A 27300-nucleotide genomic window follows, 5' to 3' on the forward strand; every position below is an offset into this window, starting at 1 on the left:
TATAGGCGGTTTCAATTTTACGTATTTCAATAGACATTTATCAATTAAAATACTTTATGTGTTATGTTAAATTGTTAATAACTATTTTACCGGGCGAGTTGGCCGTGCGGTTAGGAGCGCGTGGCTGTGAGCATGCATCTAGGAGATAATTGGTTCGAACCCCATTGTCGGCAGCCCTGAAGATGGTTTTCCATGGTTTTGTATTTTCATATCAGGCAAATGTACCTTAATTAAGGTCACGGCCGCTTCCTTCCCTATCCCAGGCCTTTCCTATCCCTTCGTTGCCATAAGACCTATCTGTGTCGGTGCGACGTAAAGCCAATTACAAAACAATAAATAACTATTTAGGGGAAAATAAAAAACCAACTTCACTTACCTTTCTGCTACAATTGCCACAAAATATAATTTTATCATCCAGTGTGAAGTGGGGGAAATTCCTGTTACCTTTTAATTAAAGACGTCTTGAAAGGTGACATAATCTTGCTTCCGGCAGGTCAAGGGTCAGTGGTCACTCGTCATAGTTTACGTTTTCCCGGTTTTAATATTTTGTTTGAAAAGTGTTTCAAGATACTGAAAACGAATCGGCAAATATGTTAGTTTCTCGGAATAAGCTAAAAGCATATTTTCAATCGAATTAGGAATTAAAATATCCTAGAGATATGAGCTACGAATAATAAAGTATGATAGTATATTCTTTATTTATTTATTCCTAAAAATTACAATCCTTTTCTTTATCTTCGTTTATGACTACATTTGATGTGCACATTTATCAGAAATCAAAATACTCGTGAGGGTATTGAACTAAGAAACACATTACAGAAAGAATGATGTTAATAAGTTAATTTTTCTAGGATTTGAATAAAAAAGAAAACTAGCAAAGAAACAAGCGATTTTAGGCTATTTTTCCGGAACTGCATTTAGGCTGTAAGTGATTTTCGAATATTTTGTTTAGTTTGATAGAGCTGTCCAAGACTCACAGTTTGAAACCTTTCTGGACCCATTATCACCACAACTTTCGGCACAATTGAGGAAACTGCCTAATTTTACGTTACTTTGCCTGCTAAGAGATGTTTCCAACATTAAAAGAGGGAATGTGGCAACACAGTGCTATGAAAATGTTAGAATTGTTGTTGTGAAAAGACTGCTTAAAATGTAGGCCTTTCCAAGATGGCGACTGACCACGTCGGTAAGGACATCTGCCCGTAAAACTAGGCCCTGTGAGGTTAGGCCCCTCAAAGATGGCGACTGACCACGTCGGGAAGGGCATCTGCCTGTGGAACTAGGCCCTGTGAGGTTAGGCCTCTCCAAGATGGCGACTGTCCACGTCGGGAAGGGCACCTGCCCGTAAAACTAGGCCCTGTGAGGTTAGGCCTCTCCAAGATGGCGACTGTCCAAGTCGGTAGGGACATCTGCCCGTAAAACTGTGGCCAGGCCGCTCCAAAATGGCGACTGTGAGGTTAAGCTTGCTCTCTTATGCAAATCCGCGAATCGACATAGCCCTACTACTATACTAGGGTTCAATGACCTCGGGTCAGAACTCACATAGGTACACTATTAGGGTTCGACGACCTCGTTGCTGCTGACGCAGCACCCATTGTCTCTCAATCTTCCTTGTTATACTACTGTCCCCCCGTTTTTGACTGTCTTGTTGCTCATTCCTTCCTTCAACAATTAATTGGTCACCCTAACTCCGGGATTAACGTTCTGGGAGCAAAGCGACACGCTGCGGAATGAAACAAAACTTTGAGTGCCTGTAGGCAACGCTTGCAGTTGCTCATTTGTTCTGCAGTTTAAAGTGCGGCTGCCGGTGTACATCAGAATCATCCCGTATAATGGTCTTGCCTCTAAGACAGGCTCATGACGTACACTTAATTGGGCCGTAGTTCCAGGTGTGCGAGTCTTAAACTGGGCCCACTAATATCAGGCCCCCCTTTGGTAAATCAAAAAGCGTGAGCAAAGCCGAGAAGCAATTAACTACGGCTGACGTCATGGTGCACCACGCCTTCAAGACTTGGAGATAATTAGCTGGTGTGCAATGAGTAATGTTACGCCAAAGGAATGGCGTTCGGGTACTCCAAATTACAACCTGCCGAACGAGTTGGCTTAGCGGTACGGGTCTTGTAACTGGGAGCTACTGATTATGAGTTTAAACACACCAATAGGTATTTGGAAAATGTAGAGAAATTGACTGTTTTAGTATCAGAAATTCCTCATCCAAAATTCACTCGAACTAGGAAATGGTTATGTTATGAAGGATACTAAATTTTATGAACATTAAATTAATTTATAGTTTTAATATTATTTATTTATTTATTTATTCACTTACATTTCTGGCGAAGTTAGGTCTCACGGCTCTCTCTTACATTTTGAATAATAACATTTACACATCTAAATATAAAAAGCAAAGCAAGACATAATCAGTGTACATAACTAAATATTAGAGACAGATATGCAGTACGGTTGGTACAAGATAAATACAATTAAAATTAAATACTTAATACTGCACATACAATGTTTTCTAACTACCTGCCCCAAACAGTCAGGTGAAACAAATTTTTAATAATATTCTTATAATTGAAAGTAGGAAATGCATACCACTAAACAACAGTTTTGTGTTTTTCATATTAATTACGAAACAACATGATGAAAGATCGTGTAAGAAATTATTACGATAATAATGATAATAATAATAATAATAATAATAACAATAATAATAATAATAATAAGCAGCGAGTTGGCCGTAAGTTTGCATTCGGGAGATAGTGGGTTCGAACCCCACTGTCGGTAGCCCTGAAGATCGTTTTCCATGGTTTCCCATTTTCACACCAGGCAAATGCTAAGGTTTACCTTATTTAAAACCACGACCGCTTCCTTCCCACTCCTAGCCCTTTCCCGTCCCATCGTCACGACGTAAAGCAACTTGCAAAAATAATAATGACTGAAGTGTGTAACATTGAACAGAAAACCCATTCACGCAACATTCGTACACTGACTCACGCAGTTCAATTATATGTGCCCAGGAAAAACTTTTAGCATTCAGATTTGAATGTAAAGGAGGAAGCTACCTACAGAAAGTACCTCTTGGATGCATAAACCAACGGTGTGAATCTTGATGAGTGAATTATGGCATGTGTTTAATTTAGTTAATTTTTATTCACTTAATTTATACTTAATATTACATTAAGTTTCAGTTAGTAGTTTGCAAATGATATGTCATATTGGCATAATTGTTATGTTGCATTCATTTTGAATTTATGTTACAAATTAGTTTCTTTTAAAATATTAAATATTCACCAAAATTTTTCTGTACAATGATGTGGTTAAGTGTAAGAGAGGACCATGATTCCTATCCTCGCCGATACTAAAGATAAATAAATAAATAAATAAATAAATTAAAAAGGAATGAATAAATGAATGTATGTCCATTGGGAGATCACTCCGGAGTCTCGATACAGTAACTAGAAATGAAAGGTTTGGTGGAATTTCAAGCAGGGAGCTAGAGCCGGTACTAATTTTATTGAATGAGGAAAAAAATCAAATTAGAATATAGGTAAGTAGGAGTTTCAATTGGTAAACAAGTGTCATTAGGTGATAATTCCTTAGTTCATTTATGTGTAGCTATATTATAATATATTTTCTTCTTGTACGTGTGAGGATGTGTCCTAAAAGTTTGGCTGTACCTTTATTGTTAGTGTCAATACACGTGGCTTTTTTCCCAATACTTGCAGTGTATCCTATTACGTTTGGAATAGAGAAGTCCCTTACTGAGTGAAAATAATGCGTGCGCTTGCGTATTTACGCTGTTTTACCTCCAGTCTTATCCCCCTGACTCGCAATTTCAAACCTCCCCAGCTCGGCTTATTCGGGTAAGTTCTTTTTTTGCTTTGAATCGTTATGCCCCATCAGGGAGTGCGTTTCAACTTATTAGCACTTTTTGTATTTTCTTCTTCTCTTCAAAACATCTCTTCATCCTCTTGCTATGTTCCATTTTTCGTTGTTCAGTCCATCCTCTATTTGGACGGCCAGGCTTAACAGAATTTTTTTTTTGTGAATTAAAATTCTGAATTTTATTCTATCTTGAGTGGTTTCTTCATTAATGCCAGTTTCATTTAGGTCTTCACCGATTTCTTTTAGCCAATTATTGCATTGTATTTGTAGTGCACTGTATCTCTAGGGATGGATCCAGTAAACGTGCAGACATTGTCGTGATTGACAGGAAGAAAAACATTGGCATTGTTAGTGATCCAACAGTAAGGTTTGAGGGCAACAGTTCACAGGCCAAAAGGGTTGATTCTGAAAAGGAGACTCTGCGAACCCTGTTTTAAGTTCTTTGAAGTAAAGTATCACATATCCGCCAGTTGCTGGGTGGAGGGTTACTCTTCGGTGCGCGAGGATCTGTCGCAAAATTTTCTGTTGATTTCTTCCTTCGGTTTGATATTCCTGTTCAGTTTCTAAAATATATTTGTTTACGTGTTTTACGTGATTTATTGTTAATGGTAAATCGCCATTCGTACGGTATATGTAAAGAGAAATATTTTCTGATCGGGGATAGCTGTACGACAAGGGGAATTTTGAAAATTCAGAAATATATAAGCTCATTTTATTCTAGATAAATAGTGCGAAATTTATTATCTATTTGATCCTGTTTCCGTACGATACCCCTTGTTTTATTGCCTGTTGTTACCATTCTGTATAAGTGACCATGACATTGTAATCACAGTTTCCTGTTTGTATCTGTGCTTTTTTAATCTGTTACTTGATAGATTTCGTGTGATTTCTTTTTCATCCAAATTCAGATTTCGCATTTTGGACTTAAGGTTTTACTGCGAATTTTCCTTTCTTGCTTTTCGATAATCTTTTTTAGAGATTTGCCACCAGTTATAATAGTTTCAGATGAACGAAGTGCATGTTTTAGCTGGTGTGTTATAATGTCGTAATGTTGCTCTTTTTTAATACAGTTCTTTTATATATCTATTCCCAGTAATTTTGTATGCTCTTTGAAGTTTTGCAGTCCTTTCTTTGTTAGATTGCTTATTTAACCCTGCTGGTTCGATAATTTCACCTAGATGCTTACATTTTTCTAGTTGGGCGATATTTCCATATTAACGGTTGACTTTTGAAACCTGATCTGGTCCCTTCCATATACTTTCTCTTTCCATAAGAAGGGTGGTTTGTAGTTACTGGAAATTTTAATCAAAGGGATCTTGTTTTGTATGAGTTTCTAGGAGTTAATTCCCTCTTTAATTCTTTTTTTTACCTTCATATCTATAATCTACCTACAGTAATATAGACAGGTAAACATTGAGCGCTGTATCGTCCTATCACAGACCTGAAAGAAATCTTCCGTGACTTGATGTATTTGATGTACACTGTCGCTTTGTTCCTCAAAACACAGTGGTAGATGCCATCATCGTACAAGTTACCATTAGGCGCTTCCGGTAGCTCTATTCATCTTGAGTATTACAACTTCCTCCGCGGCTTTGTGTTCCGAGCCTGAATCACGGGCCATGAGAAGGCACGTCTTTGTGTCCAACATTATCAGCAGACATGACTCTATTAGTCACATTCGTTATTGTACGACCTCGAGACATCTAGATAACTTGCTTTGGAGACATCAATGAGCGGTGAAGCCAGAAACTCTAGTTGCACTCTTCCAGCTCTCTCTGGATGATTTTTCCCGGTGTGAGAGTATTGAATATAGCCAGGATCAGGAAACTGAGGAGTTATTAACTAGCTGTAGTCTGGAGGACACAGATTTTGCGGAAATTTCCGAAATTACGGGCACCTGGTCGTGAATAAGATTCCTTTTTAACGCAGACTTACATTCCTCGACAACGGGTACTTGGAAATAAAAAAAATTAAGACGCCTTTATTGTTTGGGTATAACGCGTATATCGCTAAGAGTATTTAAGTAACGATTATGTTTAATGTCACAATTGACAGAAAAAAGAGGAGACTACCTGTTGAAAAAAAAAATGAAAATCTGAAACGTAGTTCTCATGAGATAGTGCTTCAAAGTATGGCAAAATTTGTGCTAAATATGTGACGTCACATGCATACTCTGTTATAAGATGGCGCTGTGTTGACTCGCGCGCTCTCAGCTGGAGTTTAGCTGTCGTTGTGAATACATCGTATTCAGTTGTATAGAATAACAAATTTAATAATGGAAAAGAAAGATTGGATTAGGATTCGGCCAGAACGTGCAAAAAAGAAAGAGTTGAAACGGGAAAAGTGAATGATGAAAGAGTGAAAGGAATGAAATCCACATAATATTTGTCTTATTTCTAATAAGAAAGTCTACGAATCCATCAAAATCGTGCGGCTGTTACAATAGGGACAATACCGGGCGAGTTGGCCGTGTGGTTAGGGGTGCGCGGCTGTGAGCTTGCATCCGGGAGGTAGTGGGTTCGAATCTCACTGTCGGCAGCCCTGAAGATGGTTTCCGTGGTTTCACATTTTCATACGAGGCAAATGCTGGGGCTGTACCTTAATTAATGCCACGGCTGATTCCTTCCAATTCCTAGGTCTTTCCTATCCCATCGTCGCCATAAGACATATCTGTGGCGGTGCGACGTAAAGCCACTAGCAATAGTGACAACCTATCGCCAACTTCTTTTTCACTTCTTTGAATAGAATAAGTTTTCCTGAATTCAACATTAATACGGCATGTGCATGTTCATGTAAGCGAAGTGCTTTGTAAATGACTTTTTAAATAAAGTGGCACCACTGCCACACTCTCTGAGCTGTCTACCAACGTTAAGGGCCTATTTCCAAAAATGTCTTCTTTTTATCTTTAGCTAAGCTTTCATCAGGAGCGGTAACAGCTAGAGCAATCGAATCCGGTACTGTTCTTTAATTGCCTAAAAGCTACAACGGAGAATTGGAAGAAGTATATTTTCCTTTAAAATATGAGTAGTATGGTTCAATCATTCCAGTATTTGGGAAGCTTGATAACTAAAGCTCGGACTTACATGCGGTAATAGGTTAGATTGCAAACTACTTTGGTTAGTAGGAAATGTCGGCCACCCGCTCTTCCATAATGTAGAAAGAGTAACATAAATTATAGGGGTTCTGACTGGCCGTACCCCTAATGTTATGCAAACCCCATAGCATAATCGTTGTGAAGGTAGACTATACTTGTTTCTCTCTTTAGTAAGTTTGCATTCTAACCTATTAATGCATAAAATTCCGGGCTCTATTGATAACTTGCAACGGAAGTTGTACAGAGGAAGTGAGATGCATGGGAGAGAGGGCTTTGGGAGAGTGAAAGGTTTGCTGACAGCTAGAAACATACCAGTCAAATTTAGGAAGAGGTTTGCCAAATATTTTGTGTGGAATGTGCTGTCTTATGGTTCTGAAACGTGGGCAGTCAGACAGAGAGAACAACAATATTTAGAAAGTTTTGAAAAGTGGAAAATGGATAAAGTGAAATGGACCGATAGACTGAGAAATCAGGATGTGCTGAGCAGGGTAGGAGAGGAGAGGAACTTCATGATGATGATGATGATGATGATGATGATACAGAAGAGGAAAACATCTTAGATTGGTCACATATTACGTAGAAATTATCTACTACAGAGACTTATGGAGGGAAAAGTTGAAGGAAAAAGAGGGAGAGGACGAAGAATGTTTGGAATGCTGAAAGATGTAGAGAGAGGAAGAAGTTACAAGCAAATGAAGGAAGATGCTCAGGACAGAAAGAAATGGAGGACATCCAGTTGATACCTGTCTAAGGACAGATTTACAGAAAGAAGAAGAATGGTTCTAACGACCTCATTTTGTTGGGGGAAAATACAGGTTGTTGCAGGAGGAATTGTCAGTAGGAGCTATCATTTGAAGCAAAGTACTTCATAAGGACATCTGCCCTGTTCCGAATGGTTCCGAGCTAGATCACATTTAATGTACGTTTGTTTTTGGGCTCGTGACGAGCACGTGTGTGTCTTAACCACCCAACCTCTTTTCCATGTGGACTGTCGAATGGATTTGTTACCGTCCTTCCTAAATCCGGCTACTTCTGCTCGACTTGAACCCGCGACCTTGGGGTCTGGAGGCCGACACTCTGAGACGGAGCTCCTGAGTAGGCTGATAAACAGATATATGACATATAGCCTCCAGTAATTTTTGTCCGGTGGACCAGCCTCCTTGGCGGTCGCAGGTGCACGCACGATGATAAATAATGTCGTTGTGGACCGGACCGGATGTGAGCCGGTTTGCCCCGTACCGTGTAATTAGTTCAAGTGCACCATCTTCTAATTGAATGAATTTAATAGACGCAGCCTTACGCCAGATGACTTCCAGGAATTTCAAGGCAGCCCGCCTTCACGCCCTATCTTCTTGTCTTCGTATCTCCCTATCATTACTACGTTTTGTGAGTCAGGCAGTCTCATATTTATTATTAATGTATGCGTCTACAAATCTTCTGAAAATAATAATGATGATAATAAGAACACCACCAATAACACTGAGAAGAAAGAACAGAGGTGTTGAAATAAATTGTCTAGGATTTGCAGATGATTTCGTCGTACTTTCAGAAAACCTGACAAATGCAGCATTACAAGTGTCTCTTGGAAGAGAGAGCCAACAGAACAGGTTTAAGAATTTCTGTAGAAAAAAATTATTACAAATATTAAAAAAATGCTCCAGAATTTGTAATAAGAGAAGTTAGTTGAATAAGGAAGGTAAACAAAATCATATATTTGAGAGAAACCCATAAATCTGATGTAGAAGAAAGGATACACGAGAATAACTAGGAATATCTACTACAAAATTATGTAAAAACATCAAAATACAACACAACGCAGTATTCAAATCGGAATGCCTATACGCGAATGGATGTCTAGTATTGAATTACAAGCTAAATAAATTAGAAGTAGTAGAAAGAAGAGTTATACTGAAAATACTCGGTGCGCCAAGACCTACAGAACTCTGGATGTAATGATGAAATATAAACCGAACAGAAACGATGCAGAAGAGGCGATTGAATTTTGTTGTGGTTGACATTAATGCAGAATGGATGACAACATGTGTTAACCAAGCAGATCTTCAAATATCTTTCGAACGAGAAGTGAATAACAGCCTGGATTCATAAAGTCAAAGATTTGGAAAGAGAAGATGCAACAGACAGAGAGGTATTTTTAGAAAGAATGTGTTGAAAATGGAAGGTTTCCGCGGTCGGAGGGCGAAAGAAAACAGGCTCAAAATGGTTCCAGGAGTGAGAAGATGAAGGAATGTTTGAGGAAGAAGAATTAATAACAAAGGATGAATCACTGGTCCGTAGAAGACCCTAACGGAAGGATAAAGAAATAATAATAGTAGAATAATAATATAATAATGTCGTTTGATACAGGCGCCATACGAAGGAGACGCTTAAAATTCTATGGTCATATCTGTAAAATGGACAATAATAGATGGGCTAAAAACTATGACCTATAATTAATTACAAGAAGGTGATGATCAACTGGTTGTAAGAAATTAAGCGGGTTTTACAGGAAATAAACTCTACGAACGATACCATAAAAAATAGTAAAGTCTGGTAGCAAATCACAGACTCGTGGAAAAGGGTAAAAGGACCACTGGAAACCAGAGGACAGAAGAACGGGGAGGAGGAGGAGGAGGAGGAGCAGAAGAAGGAAAAGGAACAATATCCGGGACCTCAGGATTGCTGAGGAAAAGGTACATTAATTTTTACCAAAATTCAAATTTGAAAACGGTTTAAAACATTTTATCTAAATTAACTGATTGTTTATGCATTTTAAGTCAGTGTGCAAAGTTTCATGATTCTAACTCAATTAATGTCAAAGTTACAGAGAATATAGAAAAATCAATGAATTTTCATGCATATCTTCCCTTAAAAGAACTTCGAAAACCTTTGGTACAAAGTTATCGTACATAAATCTCTTATGGTATAAGCATTATCGTATATAGTATTAAAGGTGAAATTATCGCGTGGTTGGCAACGCTGTAAATATGCTCCACTGAAAGCTAATAAAGAAACGCAGCACGGTTTATGAAATGTTCGAACGAGGTATAATTTCAGTTGTTACTTTTTGCCTATAAAGTAGGAGTTTTACGAGTCCTCCTGTCACTACCACAGCAGTGCGGTTAAACTTTTCGCCTGATAAAGCAGATCGCAGCGCAGCTAATAAATTCCTCTCTCACAGTTAATTGCAAAGCCTTCTGTCTTCCAGTAAATCATAACCACGGGCTGCTGGTCTGCTGATCAGCATCAGGGGTGACCAGGCTCACCTTTTATAAGGGAACGAGAATAACTTCACTTGTGGTGTAGTAATTAGCTTTGGAATTTTATCTAAACGGAATTATTTTCTTTTAAAAGGGAGAATCAATCTTTATTCTTTGTGCAGCATGTCTGATGCTTAGGGAAAAGGAAAGAATGGTACACAAGGAAGAGAAAAAATTAAGATTCACACTACTGAAAAATACAAATAGATACAATGCGGAAGATAAGACTGGCGTTTCGTAGGCACCTCAAAAGAATGATTGAGAGCAGACTGACAAAGGCAATCTAGTTAAGGAAGTTGGGATCGATCTGAAAGAGATCTGGAATAAAAATCCGTTCCGTACTAAAATTGACAATTTTCAAGTCTTCCCAGCCCAGGAAAAACCAGGATTATCTAATCAGAGGAAAAGAGAAGGAATATCAGGAAAATATTGAAGATATTCTTGAAGGATGACGGGAGACTAACTAGCAAACCATTTGTCTCCTGCGGTCCACATCATGCCAAATTTGAAGAAGAAGAAATCTTCGACGCACAGTGCAGGGTAACAATGATTACATTATACAATAGCCACATACCACCCTCAACGTTGTGATCAAACGTCATATCATAATGTTACTAACCGCGGCTGATTGACATTACTTGTTGGATCAGATGAGCAACTTCACACGGAATTAAACCTACAGTCTATTTCGCCGACCCTATTTGAGATTTCCCACAAATTTGCATTCAGTTCGGAGTGTTCGGACTCGAAAAGGACTTCCTTCGTAAATGATAAAATATATTAAAATATCCGTTTATCTTACGACCAATAAAATCCGTGCCATCGTGTTTTCAAAAGCTAGAAATTTGCTTAGTTTAACTCAAGTTTGTAAGAAGTAGAGCTCGGATGTAGTAAGTTAGAATGCAAACTAATTTGGCTTATAGGAAGTGTCGTGGAGCCCGCCCTTCAATAATGTAGCAAGAGTGACAAAATTTCTAGGGACTATGATCGGCAGTACCCCTGATATTTATGCAAATTTCATAGCAGAATTGTTATCCAGGATAGAGTTTACTTGTTAGTCGGTTTCTACGGGTTGTAATGGCCATTACCCGTAATTTTTATGCAACCCTCATAGCAGAACTGTTATTCAAGATGGAGTATATTTGTTTCCCGTTTTTTAGGGGTTGGTATAGGCACTACCCCTAATGTTTATACAAATGTATTAGAAGAACTGTTGTGCAGGATAGAGAATGCTTGTTACTCTGTTTCTAGGGGTTGTTATAGGCACTACCCCTAATGTTTATGCAACTCTCATAGCAGAACTGTTATGCAGGATAGAGTATACTTGTTACTTCAGTAACGTTGAATTCTAACCTATTAATGCTTAAACATGCCGTAGAAATACGAGCCCTGATAATTATTTTAACTCCTCATCGTGATCTGACGTCGGTAATTGTGTTTAGTGCAGCACACGGTGGATCAAACGCAGTTGCGATGACATAGGACGTACATTATTTAAACTCTTTATATCACACGTCTACAGGTGGTAAGCTCGTCTCATTAGTATACATTAGATACAAGGTCATAAAACGTAATGGACCGGCCTCACTTGCTTGGAATATTACTAGCCCTGTGTCTTTATGACCATATCTTGTGCCGGTATATATATAGAGTGTTTATTGAAAGGGTCGTTGACAGGGGCGTACCCAGCAATTGGTTTTCGTGCACTTTGTACATGAAGAAGAGTAATATATTCCTCCTACACTTCGTTTCAGATGTATGCAAATGAACTTCGCTACTACAAGCTCGATGATGCGTTAGTTAATTGCTACCGTAATGGCATCTCGTGGATGTGCGTGGTAGCAGAAGAGGCAGAGGATACGTCATCAGCTTAGTGCTGGTTCAGTCGTCCGCTGGTGAATTAGATGACAGCTACACGGGGGTGTACATCACCTGGTACTTTGACTTTCTGCTAGGTAGCTACCTGGAGCTGGGTACCGATGTACGGGGTTGGCTGATTTTCAGCATGTTCTAGAAACTTTCTGAAGCGAGTAACAAGTGTAGGCTAATCTGCACAATGGTTGTGTTGTGAGTTTTGCATAAACATCAGGGGTTCGCCCCATCAGAATTTGTTACTCTCGGTACCTTACGCAAGGGCGGGAGAACGTCACTTCCTAATAACCAAATTAGTTTGTTTTCTAACTTGTTTCTACCTAAAAATCCGCGGTCTAATATCACCAATAAGCCTGATAAGGGGAGCCAGTAGTGTTACGGGCAACGGTTTTATGTCAAGTTTTCGTGACAGTTAAATTGAAATAATAAATATGGTGGTTCAACCTATTCAATACAAGTAAATAAGAGATGTAGAGATTACATTCTTATTTAATTAAAAGTGGAAATGGTACCGGTTTCGACCCCAGTCTGGGTCATCATCAGCCGATTATAAGTTTTCGTGAGGTTAATCTTTCTTTCTTTATTTATTTATCCTCCAAGGTTGGCTTTTCTCTCGGACTCGGGGAGGGATCTCACCTTTACCGCCTCATGGGCACTGCCCTGGATCGTGAGACATTTGCTATGTTCAACAGGGTCCTTGTGGGTGATGGGAAGAATGGAAAGGATAGGGAGTGAAGAGGGAAGGGAGCGAGTGTGGCCTTAATTAAGGTATAGTCGCAGCATGTTCCTGGTTTGAAAATGGGAAACGACGTAAAGCCATCTTCAGGGCTGTCGACAGTGGGCTTCGAACTCACTGTCTTCCGAATGCAAGTTGATAGCTGTGTGTGTTGGGTCATCAGTCCTTAGACTGGTTTGATGCAGCTTTCCACGCCACCCTATCCTGTACTAACCTTATTATTTCTACAACATCCTACATCTGCTCTGATCTGCTTGTCCTATTCATACCTTGGCCTACCCCTTAGAAACCAACTTCTCATCAAATTTAGCCAAATCGATCTCCTCTCACCAATTCGATTCAGTATATCTTCATTCGTGATTCGATCTATCGACCTCACCTTCAGTATCCTTCTGCAACACCACATTTCAAAAGCTTCCATTCCCTTTCTTTCTGTGCTAGTTTTCGTCCATGTTTCACTTCTACTCAATACCACGCTCCAGACGAAAGTCTTCAAAAATATCTTTCTAATTCCTATATCAATGTTCGAAGTGAGCAAATTTCTTTTCTTAACAAAGGCCTTACTTGCTTGTGCTAGTCTGCATTTTATGTCCTCCTTAATTCTGCCACTGTTAATTATTTTATTCATCTACTTCCTTTAAGAGTTTACTTCCTAACCTAATATTACCTGCATCATCTGATTTCGTTCGACTGCACCCCATTACTTTTATCTTGGACTGATTGTATTTTCACCTTGTCCAAGACTCCTTCCATAGGAATGTCTCTGCATCTTGAGCAGTTGATAGCTACGTGACCCCAAACAGCTCAGCCACTTGCTCAGTAATAATATTTTTACGGTTTTCGAAGACGCCGAGGTGCCGGAATTTAGTCCCAAGAAAAAGTTTCGGACATGAGGCTGGCATATTTCAGTATCTTCAAGTACCACAGGTCTGAGATGGTATCGAACCCGCATCCATGAGCCCTGAAAGTGAGGTAAAACCTAGTGATGTGATAATCGAATACAAAATAATCGCTTATTCGATAATTTCATTTTATTCTATTCGATTATATTCACATTTTCGAGTATTTTTCGATTATTCTTTCAAATGGATGAGACAATCGAATAGTGAATATTTTTCCATTCGATTATTTTTTCGATTATTCATTCGGAACTGCATTCGAATGGATGAGGCAATTGAATAGTGAATGCTTTTGAAATTATTGAATGAAAAGTGATTTTATTAAGAGAGCTAATTCACTCATTTAGTTTCAACATTTGGAGATACGTTTTGAAAAAAGGCATATTTCTGTTTTTCATAAGAATTAATCTGTTCGCTTATACAAACGATTATCCATCCGATACATTTAAAGAGAAAAATTGAGTTATGACGCATCCGAATATTCTATGCGATACAACTGAATGATATTTGAAACTCATTCCATTATTTTATTCGATATTTATTCGATTATTTAAATAATGGGAAGAAGGTAATTCGATTATTAAAAGTATTCCATTATCAGATCACTAGTACAACCCCAGAATTTCCCTGTTTTGTAAATGGGAAGTCACAGAAAACCATTTTATGAGCTGACGATGGTGGAGTTTCGAACGCTGCATCTTTCGAAAGCAAACTCACAGTTCCGCGATCTGAACCGCGCTGCCAGCTTTCTCGATAATCTCGACTTCAGGAAGTAAGTTCAGAACTCGGCTGTTTGTAATGATTCCTTAAAATCTCTCGGTCAGTATCCACGATCGCCACACAGTCACTAATTATGTTCCATATTGAGCGGCTCAGCGGTAGACAATAGTCAGGAAGAGATGGAGGCCACGCCCCGCCATCTGTGCTGGTCACCCCTGCCCTCTCACGCAGCCGCTAAATTGGCAGGTAGCCTGCTCCTACCTCGGGCGAAGATCAACTTCGGTATCGAGATAAGCCGCTCATTAAAGCTCGGGGTCCGCTATGCGATGATGTTATCGTCAAGGGGTAAAACAGTGCGATAATTAACCTCCTCTGTTTCAAAAATTAGTCCAACTATGAAAATAACTGCAGGGCGAACGTGTGTATTGCAGCCCTCTGGAATGTATCGCGAAATTTTGGATTTTATGTACAGACGACACCGTTTATAGCGTCATCGCTTATAACGACATATTGGATATAACGGGCAAATTTAACGGTCCCACTTAAATCGTATATAAACACTGTAGGTTATTTATTTTAATGATAGGGTGAAAGTTCCTGATGTAAGTTTCTAGGTGTTGATACACCTGTATAAGGAAAGATCTTCATTGGGGTAATCACGTAAATGGGATTGTAAATAAAGGGTACAGATCTCTGCACATGGTCATGAGGGTATTTAGGAGTGGTAGAAAGGCTGTAAAGAGGAGGGCGTATAAGTCTCTTTTAAGACCCCAACTAGAGTATGGTTCCAGTGTATGGGACCCTCACCAGGATTACTTAATTCAAGAACTGGAAAAAATCCAAAGAAAAGCAGCTTGATTTGTTCTGGGTGATTTCTGACAAAAGAGTAGCGTTACAAAATGTTGCAAAGTTTGAACATCTCCCTTGGTAAGTTATTCCAATTCCTAACTCCCCTTCCTATGAACGAATATTTGCCCCAGTTTATCCTCTTGAATTAGAACTTTATCTTCATGTTGTGATCTTTCCTACTTTTAAAGACACCAGTCAAACTTATTCGTCTACTATCATCATTCCACGCCATCTCTCCAATGACAGCTCGGAATATACCACTTAGTCCAGCAGCTCGTCTCCTTTCTCCCAAGTCTTCCCAGCCCAAACTTTGAAACATTTTTGTAACGATACTCTTTTGTTGGAAATAACTCAGAACAAATTGAGCTGCTTTTCTTTGGATTTTTTCCAGTTCTTGAATCAAGTAATCCCGGTGAGGGTTCCATACACTGGAACCATACTCTAGTTGCGGTCCTACCACAGACTTATATACCCTCTCTTTTACATTCTTACTACAACCCCTAAATACCCTCATAGCCATGTATCCTTTGTTTACAAACATATTTATGTTATTACGCAATGAACATATTTCCTTATATTAACACTTAGGTACTTACAATGATTCCCATCAGGAACTTTCACCCCATCAACGCGGTGATTAAAACTGAGAGGAATTTTCCTATTTGTGAAACTCACAACCTGACTTTTAACCCTTTTTGTCATCATACCATTGCCTACTGTCCATCTCACATTATCAAGGTCATTTTGCAGTTGCTCACAATCTTGTATCTTATTTATTATTCTGTACAGAATAACAACATCCGCAGCAACCTTCTCTGATCCCACTTCTTTGCTCATATTATTTATATATATGAAAACATAAAGGTCCAGTAATACTGCCTTGAGGAATTTCCCTCTTAATTATTACAGGGTCAGATAAAGCTTCGCCTACTCTAAATCTCTGAGATCTGTTTTTCTAGAAATATACAAATAGGATACATATTGTCAAGCTCTTGTTAATATTTTCGACTATCAATAACAATGCATTGTAAAGGTTTCCGGCGGCGAATGGAACTTTTACTGATTCTTTAGCATTGTTGTACAGATTTTAATATAAATATATAATATATAGGTTTTTGTATACAACATAATATTAAAAACTGCAGTTGTGTGTGTATGTTGAGTATAAAACGTAAAATGATCTGAATCTCCTTTATTTCTTAAGGGCATGTTGTATCGTGAAACAAACAAAACATGTCCAATATTTACTGTATATATTACATTAACTAAGTCGGCACTAGAAAATATGGCTTCCTTCTTAACAAAATTTCTTTTTTTGCTAGTTGCTTTACGTCGCGCCGACACAGATAGGTCTTATTGCGACGATGGGATAGGAAAGGCCTAGGAGTTTTGGAAGGAAGCGGCCGTGGCCTTAATTAAGGAACAGCCCCAGCATTTGCGTGGTGTGAAAATGGGAAACCACGGAAAACCATCTTCAGGGCTGCCGACAGTGGGGCTCGAACCCACGATCTCCCGGATGCAAGCTCACAGACCCGCGCCTCTACGCGCACGGCCAACTCGCCCGGTCTTAAACAAAAATAATCATAAATTGCCTCTGTGGATCAGTGGTAGAGTGTCGACCTCCGGATCCCAATATAGCGGGTTCAAACCCGGCGGAGGTGGTCGGATTTGTGAAGGGCGGAGAAAGTCCATTCGACACTCCAGATCGTACGATGTCGGCACATAAAAGATCTCTGGTGACATATATTTGGTGTTTACCCGACAAAATTCACTAAATCTCAGCCACTGACGCCCAAGAGAGATTCGGTTTACTCAGTCTGCCATCTAGTGGGCCTAGAGTTAAACAGAATGTCGTAATTGACGAGCAGACAGCGAGATGGCGTCGAATTGAAATGTCTGTACACGGTAGCTGAGGCCATATGATTACTATTATCATCATAAATTGCCGGTAAGATTTTTCTCGGTAAGGTCTAGACAAGGCTGTAATCTTTCACCTTTGCTGTTTGTAGTTTACATGGATCATATGCTGAAAGGTATAAAATGGCAGGGAGGGATTCAGTTAGGTGGAAATGTAGTAAGCAGTCTGGCCTATGCTGACGACTTGGTCTTAATGGCAGACTGTGCCGAAAGCCTGCAGTCTAACATCTTGGAACTTGAAAATAGGTGCAATGAGTATGGTATGAAAATTAGCCTCTCGAAGACTAAATTGATGTCAGTAGGTAAGAAATCCAACAGGATTGAATGTCAGATTGGTGATACAAAGCTAGAACAGGTCGATAATTTCAAGTATTTAGGTTGTGTGTTCTCCCAGGATGGTAATATAGTGAGGGAGATTGAATCAAGGTGTAGTAAAGCTAATGCAGTGAGCTCGCAGTTGCGATCAGCAGTATTCTGTAAGAAGGAAGTCAGCTCCCAGACGAAACTATCTTTACATCGGTCTGTTTTCAGACCAACTTTGCTTTACGGGAGCGAAAGCTGCGTGGACTCAGAATATCTTATTCATAAGTTAGAAGTAACAGACATGAAAGTAGCAAGAATGATTGGTGGTACAAACAGGTGGGAACAATGGCAGGAGGGAACTCGGAATGAGGAGATAAAGGCTAATTTAGGAATGAACTCGATGGATGAAGCTGTACGCATAAACCGGCTTCGGTGGTGGGGTCATGTGAGGCGAATGGAGGAGGATAGGTTACCTAGGAGAGTAATGGACTCTGTTATGGAGGGTAAGAGAAGTAGAGGGAGACCAAGACGACGATGGTTAGACTCTGTTTCTAACGATTTAAAGATAAGAGGTATAGAACTAAATTAGGCCACAACACTAGTTGCAAACGAGGATTGTGGCGACGTTTAGTAAATTCTCAGAGGCTTGCAGACTGAACGCTGAAAGGCATAACACTCTATAATGATAATGTATGTATGTATGTATGTAGGTCTAAAGAAGGAGATGGTAACTCTTGCAGGATGGGTGAGTCCCACTCCACCGCGGTGTGCTTCAAGTTTTGGTAATGACATTGTTTAGCGCCGTCACACCTTGTGTCTTGAAGCATATCGTAATTAACATCCCCCCCCCCCCTCCCGCTCTTTCAATAAGCAAGCAAGGAGTAATTAGATAGGATTGTGCGGGCGGAAGATAGTGTCAAGTGCCAGCTGACGTCACTTCCTCCCCATGTCAGCTGTTGTTAGTAACTTAAGCTCTGCTTACTGAAGCGACTCAGCAACGATTACCTGGCATCCACCGTGCACTATCTTCGTTTCGGAAAATTGCACTCGTGGGCGATTCGGAAACTCGCCCTCAGTGCTGTCTTAGGTGCACTCCATGTGCACCGGCTGTAAAGGCACAATTTCATGAAGGGAAGATCCATTTTCTTTCTTTCTTTCTTTCTTTCTTTCTTAATCTTAGGTTGGTTCTTCCCCCGGACTCAGTGAGGGATCCCACCTCTACCGCCTCAAGGGCAGTGTCCTGGAGCGTGAGACATTGCAACGGGGGATACAACTGGGGAGGATGACCAGTACCTCGCCCAGACGGCCTCACCTGCTATTTTGAACACGAGCCTTGGTGGGGGATGGGAAGATTGGAAGGGATAGACAAGGAAGAGAAAGAAAGAGGCCATGGCCTTAAGTTAGGTACCATCCCGGCATTTGCCTGGAGGAGAAGTGGGAAAGCCACTTCCAGGATGGCTGAGGTGGGAATCGAATCCACATCTACTTAGTTGACCTCCCGAGGCTGAGTGGACCCCGTTCCAGCCCTCGTACCACTTTTCAAATTTCGTGGCAGAGCCGGGAATCGAACCCGGGCCTCCGGGGGTGGCAGCTAATCACACTAACCACCACGCCACAGAGGCGGACAAGATCCATTCTTAAGACTGGTTATTCAAATTCAGTTCACCGGTATTTAATTATATAGGCCGGCCTATATTACTAGCTGTCCTACCCGGCTTGTGAGCGTTTATCTTCTGTCCTGTAAAATTTTACTTTCAGATTTCGTTACGTTTTGGAAGTATACTTTTGATTTTTTGATTTTTTTCTTTTAATTTCATTTCAACTTACAGATATGATATGACGCAAACACAGAACTGTTGAAAATATCATATCGCGCAACATGACCTGTGGAAGTTTATTTCCACTCAATGGTCTGGCTAACATTACAATTAATTTAATCTACATTTGTAAACTCTAATATTCTAGAAGTTTTAATATGAAGTGGAACAACAATTCTAATACATTAACTGTAAATATTTTTACGTGAAACAAATTTTAAGGAACAGATGAAACTGTTAATTACATCATTGTCATTTATTACATAGAACTGCTCAATGTCAGACTCATTCTGACTTCATCACACTACATCAAGCGACTCTTTCATCTGATATTTCAGCATTCACCTATTTTAATTTAAAAGTATATCATATGAATACAAATTTTCAATGCATTAAATTTAAGTTAGTTATTTCCAGACAGCTGAAGATGGCCTAATGCGACCGAAACGTGTACTGTTATTCTAATATGACTTTTTACAACTTTGAATTGTAAATAAGATTATAGGTATCAACTAGCGTGAATAAATATACTAGTTTTTCAAATTTATATAACATACTTGTCAATACGTAACCAAAAATTAATTTTATTGCATGTAATAATGCCATTGTGGAGTACAGTTCTGTACGGGGAAGAATAAAGGCATTCGATATGTGAATTTGCAGGCGAATAGGAGGGAGCTAGGAAGATAGAATAAGCAAGGAGGAAGTGAAGAAGAGGGAAGCATGCTAGGTGTGATTCGAAAAAGAAAGCAAAATTTGATAGGACATAATTGGAGACCGGATTTTCGTGCAGTAATAGGTTAGAATCCAAACTTACTGTAGCGGTAGTAAGTATAGTCTACCCTGCACTTTGATTATGCTATGAGTTTTGCATAAACATTAGGGGTACGCCCCGTCAGAACCCCTACTATGAATGTTGCTGGTCTACACTTCCTAATAATCAAATTAGATTACATTCCAACTTACCTTTGCCTAAACATCCAAATTCTAGACATAATCTATGACATGACTCCTTATTGCCAGTAGCGATGGAAAGGATGATAAAAGGGAAAAGAGAAAGGGGGAGACACCAGCTATTAGACAGCAATTAGAAAAGGAAAGGAAGTATATGCAGAGGTAAAGAAACGGGCACACGGCAGAGAAATACGGTGGTCACAGCCATGACTGGACCTGCCAAAAGGTAGAACAACCTATGATGATGATGATGATGATGATGATGATATTTCGGTTAAAGAAAAATAAATTCAAATGTGCAAGTGGGAAATTTAATACCAGTAACCTGCCCCTTAGCTTACGACACTGCCCTTCTACTGTTCATAACTTTGGCCGCCTATGTCGCCAGGACTTAACCTAGTCCTCATTTAGTGCACATCCCTAGAAGCGGAAATTTCATTTCTAATCGAATCCATGTCCTTCCGGATTAACAGAGCGCACCTTTTTCCGCCTCTTCTTGTCAGAAAGCGATGCCGGACGTGCAGGTTAAACAGCTATATGATGTCAAAGCTATTTGGCATGCGCGCGAGCGCTCTCTATCTCGATACGAAACTCGATATGGTTAACATTCCTGCAGCACCATCATATAATTGATTTATCGTGTTTAAGGGATATAAGATTTTAATAAAAGAAATAAAAGGGCAGCGTGATAAGAAGTTAAAAGCCGGTCTTGATCTTGAAGTAACCAGTTTTTGTAGCAGATATTTGGAGAGGCAACTCTTAGATTAAACTGGTTTCTCTCAGCCCTTGGGGCTCCAGAACGCCACTACAAATCAGGGCACACACACAGTCTACAATTAAAACATTCACTTTGCTCCTTTTATTTCCCCGATAATAATCATTTGAACTCGGCCAGGAAACCTAACTTCTAGACTCGTTAAGGAAATAGCCTGTCTTTTTTAGCTGGCGCACCACCGAGGGATGTACAGATTAAAGTGAAAATTAGACTTGGTGACTACAAGATATTAGAAGACTCCCTGTGGGTGGGGGAGACCCAGACGATGACTACACTGACGGTATCCCCTGCCATTCGTAAGAAGCGACTTAGAACCATGAGATTACTTGTGATTAGTATATTTACATGCGGAATACCATGGGTCGACGTTGTATTTTCAGTCCTCAGCCCTAAGGCTGGTTGGATCATCAACAGCTCCGCCATCAGCTGTCATAGATGGCCTAGGCATCATTAAAGAGACGTACTAGGCAAATGGGGGGGGGGTGAGGTAGTTTTCCGTTGCTTTCATCACCGAGCCAGAAGTTGCTATTACATATCAGTCTGCCAAGTCCACCGAAATGCGTGCATCAACCGACCCTATGAGCAACGTTTTCCCACCATTCATAGCAGAGACTGGCTGCGTAAGGAATGGCATTACTAGCATCGCTCATACCTCAGTCACTTTCGTATTGTCAAAGCCAAGGATAAGAGTGTGACAGGTCAATGAAAGTAACAAAATTGCTGTAGCCTTTCCCAGAAGACATAGTGCACTGTAAACACTAGGTCCCGCCAGCAAAGGCATGGCTCGACGTTACTGGCGACTAATACCACTTTGCAAGGAAAAGCATGGATCTACGTTATAAAGGAACAGTGCCATTATGTGAGGAACACTACGGGTCCGGGAATTGTTTGTGATGTGTCATCGTGTGCGTTCCACCGGTCGGTTCCACTGTGTTCAGAACGGGTCTGCATTGCTTCTGAGTAGTACTCTGATGTGCGAAACACCATAGGTTTTGTGTTACCTGTGAGTGGTGGCATTGTGTGTGAGATACCATGGGTCAACATTTCCTGTGATTAGTACCATTGAGGGGCCGGTGACCTGGATTTTGGACCCCTTTAGATAATAAGCATCATCCAAAAAATTAAGGCATTGTGAATTGGATCCACTGTTTTTCGTTTCACGATCTTTTTTCATCACCATTCGTTTCAGATTCTAGTCAGTGGATTCATTTTGTAGCTTTACCCCTTTAAAGAACAAAAAATCATTATCATCATCATTATCATCAAGATATTAGAAGAGTGTCTGTTTTCGTTTAATGACGTGTGTGGCAGCTACGGGTCCCGGGCTGTGTCGTAGCATTCCTTCACTAAGCTCTCCTGTCATTTTTAATGTCCGATTTTCTTTCATCTCGCTAAAATTATGTAGTCATTTCCCTTCTGGTCAGGTGAAAAGTATCAAATATCTTGATACACATGTCAGTGCCTTCTCTCATGAAAATTATTTCCTCTTGGTCACTCGTTCTGAAACTGTGGTCCGTACCCCGAGGGTTACGTCTGAGACTTTTAGAGGGGTACATCAGGAGCCTTCAGGGATAAAATAAAGAAATGAGCAATGTAAATAAATAAGAAGAAAGTGAAATATATACCTACATATGGAGCCAAGTTTCACTTCCAAGTTTCACGTGGACTAAGCCACATTAGAAAACTGTGTCACCATCACATTGACATTTTGATAGTTCGCATTGCCTGAATTCCAGAATTAAGGTCGAAAATGTTTCATCCTTATTTATTAATATGATATTGAGGATAAAATCTAGCGATTTGTGAAACTTTCATACAAGCAGGGTAGCCTCTGTTATTGTTCTTGATACAGGCACAAAAATCTTCAATTTTTTGCCATGTGTTAAATTTCACAATCTCGTCTTACTTACGATCTGTATTGAAAAGAATGGTTTATAATCAATTAAAAATGCCTTAATAATTTGACAGGTACTCATATCTTTTAAACCTATCATTTAGGTATTTTTTGTGGGGATTCCTCCACTTGTACCGAAGTTTCTTTGTTAGCTTGAGGAGAAGAACAGGTACTATTTTTTTTAACAATTTACTTTAGTCGCACCGACAGGTAGGTCTTATGGCAACGATGGGAAGGGAAAGGGCTAGGAATGAGACGGAATCGGCTGTCGCCTTAAGGTACAGCATTTGCGTGATGTGAAAATGGGAAAACACGGAAAACCACTTTCAGGGCTGCCGACAGCGGGATTCGAAACCTTAACCGCAGAGCCAACTCGCTGATTCTATCAAGTCACACGCGGTATTTCAAAACATTCCTTGTTTAATAATGGTTTTTAGGTAGGTCGTAGTGTAATATTTGTATTGAACTTGCGTGCTCGACAGACTGGAATGTTTTTGAGTTGACTGGACACTGGAAAGTATGCCTTTCTTCGTAAAAACCAAAAACATGGTTAGAGTGGCGTTGGGAAATGGATGGCGCTAAATCCAGATAATTACATTATGTATGTATGTATGTATGTATGTATGTATGTATGTATGTATGTATGTATCTATGTATGTATGTATGTATGTATGTAATTTTGCTGGCGATACCTAGTGTTTACAGTGCACTGTGTCTTCTGGTATGGTCTAGAACGTTGACCTGTCTCTGTCTTATCCTTGGCTGTGACAATATGAAAGTGACCGAGGTATCAGCGATACTAGTAATGTCATTCCTTATGCAGCCAGTCCCTGCTATGAATGGTGTGAAAATGTTACTCACAGGGACGGTTGGTGCATGCATTTCAGTGTGCTTGGCAGACTGATATGTAATGGTAACTTCTGGCTCGGTGAGGAAAGCAACGAGAATCTACCTCAGTCCTCATTTTCCTAGCATGCCTGTTTAGTGATGCCTGAGTTATATGTGGCAGTTGTTGAGGATCAAACCAGCCTTCGGGATGAATACTCAACATACGTACAAATCCAGATAGTCATCCAACCCAAAATCTTGTCAGCGTTTGCTGCAGAAGCCACTAGTGATTTTACAGGTTCCCTTTTAAGATACAAGTACCATGATCGAATGACACAAATAGGAAAGCAGCGAAACTTCCTCGTCCTCTTCTCTTTTAAATTCTCTTCCTCCCATCTACTTTATCCTTAACCGGGCGAGTTGGCCGTGCGGTTAGGGACGCGCAGCTGTGAGCTTTCATCTTGGATATAGTGGGTTTGAACCCCACAGTCGGCAGCCCAGAAGATGGTTTTCCGTAGTTTACCATTTTCATAGCAGGCAAATGCTGGGGCTGTACGTTAATTAAGGCCACGGCTACTTCCTTCCGACTCCTAGCCCTTTCCTGTCCGATCGTCGCCATAAGACCTATCTGTGTCGGTGCGACGTAAAGCAACTTGTGAAAAAAAAGTTTTTCTTCCCCTGTACCTTTAACTTCGGTGAAAACTCTCTGGATAAGTTATATTTCACAGACAATTCTATTTTTGTTTTTATAACTTTATTGTTTATGTATATCTAAAAACTGTACTTCTTTCCTGTATTATTGTGCTCTTTCCCCTTGATTTTTGTAATTTTAATGTACAAGTAGTTACTGTTAATTGAATAGGTCTACATACTTTAAGTTTATGATAGGTTGCTTTTCATTAATATGTCATTAATAGGGATGGGAATTATAGGCACGAATAGGTTAGAATGCAAACGTATTTGAACAAGGCGCAAGTGAAAACAGTCGCTCTACAGATATGTCAGGGAGCTGCATAAATTTTAGGGGTTCTGATAATTCAGATCGATAATATTTATGCAAATCTCACCGCAGAACCGTCATGCGGGTAACATACACTTGCGCCTTGTTCAAATACATTTGCATTCTAACCTATTCGTGCCTATAATTCCCATCTCTAGTCATTAATTAGTTATCAAACTACCGGTTAACTGTAAGACAGGGACAGCTTTCTCTAACTTTGACAGGGTAGATAAATGATGTATCTATCTACTAAGGGTGTTGTGATTGCAGGTGGTTCTGTCACGTGGACGACGACAACTATGTGAACGTCCCGCGGCTTGTCCGTCTCTTGGCCGACTACAGTCCTCAGGAGGACTGGTACCTGGGTAAGCCGAGCATCAGGGCGCCGCTAGAGATCCTCAACAGAGACAACACCTCGGTGAGTCATTCTCCACATTCTTCTTCTTCGTCTGTTCAAATTCTGGATTTTTGTAGCACTTCTGATGTTACGTTTCGAGGACTAAGCTGCGTCCTCATGTGGTAATAATAATAATAATAATAATAATAATAATAATAATAATAATAATAATAATAATAATAATAATAATAATAATAATAATAATAATAATAATAATAATAATACACCCTGTGGGTGGGGGACGCCGACGAAGAATACACTCACGGTATCCCCTGCCTGTCGTAAGAGGCGACTAAAAGGGGCGACCAAGGGATGATTGTCTTGGAACCATGAAACTACTTGTGATTAGTACCACCACGCGGGGAACATCATGGGTCGTTTTTACTTGCGCGTAGTACCACTATGTTAGGTACCAAATAGGTTTGTGATTAGTAGCACACAGGAGCACCGTGCGGTCGGCTTTTGCAGCACCTGTGATTAGTACCACCATATGAGCAGGACCATGGGATGATAGCTACCATGGTTCTGCCTTGCCTGTGATTAGTACCCACTATATGAGGAACACCACGGGATAGTGGAAGGTCCCTGTGGTTAGTACTCTTATGTGATGAACACCATAATTTTGCGTTGCCTGTAAATGGCGCCGCAGTGTGAGAAAAACCATAGGTCTGTATTATATGTCGAATTTCATAACCTCTGAGTAGTACAATAATGTGTGGAATACCGCAAGTATTAGTACCGCAACAGGACAAATACCATGGTTCTACTTTCCTAGCGATCAGTACCGTTATGAAGGGCCGATAACTTGGATTTTGGACCCCCTTTAGACTGCAAGCATCATCGTTTCAGTGTTATGCTATAGCAGCAGTCCCTTGGTCAGTAATCCTATTGTTTTACGTCAGTTTGTGTGAATGTAAAGCATTGCAGGTCGCATCCACTGATTGTTTTAAATTCATATCCATCCATTAATTCTTCGTCCTCACGTTTTAAATTCTGGTCAGTGGAGAATTTTAGACTTTTAATTTGTCATTACATTTCGTCTCGTTTCGTACCATTAGGGGCCGATGACCTCCATGTTAGGCCCCTTTAAACAACAATCAATCAATCAATCAATCAATCAATCAATCAATCAATCAATCAATCAATCAATCAATCAAAATAATAATAATAATAATAATAATAATAATAATAATAATAATGATGGTGAGTGGCCTCCGAAGAGGCCTGATGCAGGTCTCCTGAGTTGACACCTTATAGGTGATCTGCGCTTCAGTGACGATGGGCCCCAGATTATGATGAATTCTAATGCTGAAAACAAAAAATACACACACACACACACACACACACACACACCGAGCCATCATAATTAACCAGTCAACGAACCCGGGATTCCATGGACCAAACGGCAGCACGCTGACTATTTGGCCATAGAAACCACTCAGGTGATAAATTCACTTAACGACATTTAAAACAATCCTGACTTTACGTCAGATCTTAGAGGAGCAAAAAATTAAGAAGCACATGCCTACGTAAATGGCATTCATAGAAGCAGAAAAGGCATTCGACAATGATGATTGAGATTATGAAGGTGATCGGCATCAGATACCGAGAAAGAAGAATTGTCGACAATCTGTACAAAAATAAGTCTGCAATCCATAAAGTAGCGACGTAAGTCTGTAGTTCATTCCCTCCCCTTTTTAGTGTTTAATTCAGAGGTGCCAACTATTTCGGATTGCCCGTAATTATTACGGATTTCCCCTAACGATTACGGGATTACGGTCAAAGGGGAAATTATTACGGAGAAGCTGACATTATCACGAAACAATAATTTTCTACGGAAAGAAAGAAAATAAGGAAAAATGTTCAATCCTTTCGAGCCTTTCTCCTAAATGGTCCCCGTTTCATTGCTTGTGAGTTGACAACGTTACTTATTCGGTCGTGAGTTCCTTTTGCTACCCGTATGCGTTGTAAAATTCACTGTGAATGAGGGAGCTCAGGAGCTGATCTTTTCCACTATAAACCCTTCAGTAATGTTGCATTTGCTGTGTTAAGTGTACTGAAAGTTGACAGAAAGATTGAGAAAGAAGTGAGGCCTACATT

The 27300-nt window shown here is 39.9% G+C and overlaps 1 protein-coding gene across 1 annotated transcript in view; it reads left to right on the forward strand.

The window, feature by feature from the left end:
- The window catches only part of LOC136884806 (fringe glycosyltransferase), a 335211-nt gene that overhangs the window by 205769 nt on the left and 102142 nt on the right, over positions 1-27300 (forward strand). Inside the window, exon 6 of the mRNA XM_067157097.2 lies at positions 25074-25221. Coding sequence (XP_067013198.2) covers positions 25074-25221 — 148 coding nt within the window. The remainder of the gene's footprint in view (positions 1-25073; positions 25222-27300) is intronic.

Source organism: Anabrus simplex, chromosome 13 (assembly GCF_040414725.1).
Source record: "Anabrus simplex isolate iqAnaSimp1 chromosome 13, ASM4041472v1, whole genome shotgun sequence".
NCBI lineage: Eukaryota > Metazoa > Arthropoda > Insecta > Orthoptera > Tettigoniidae > Anabrus > Anabrus simplex.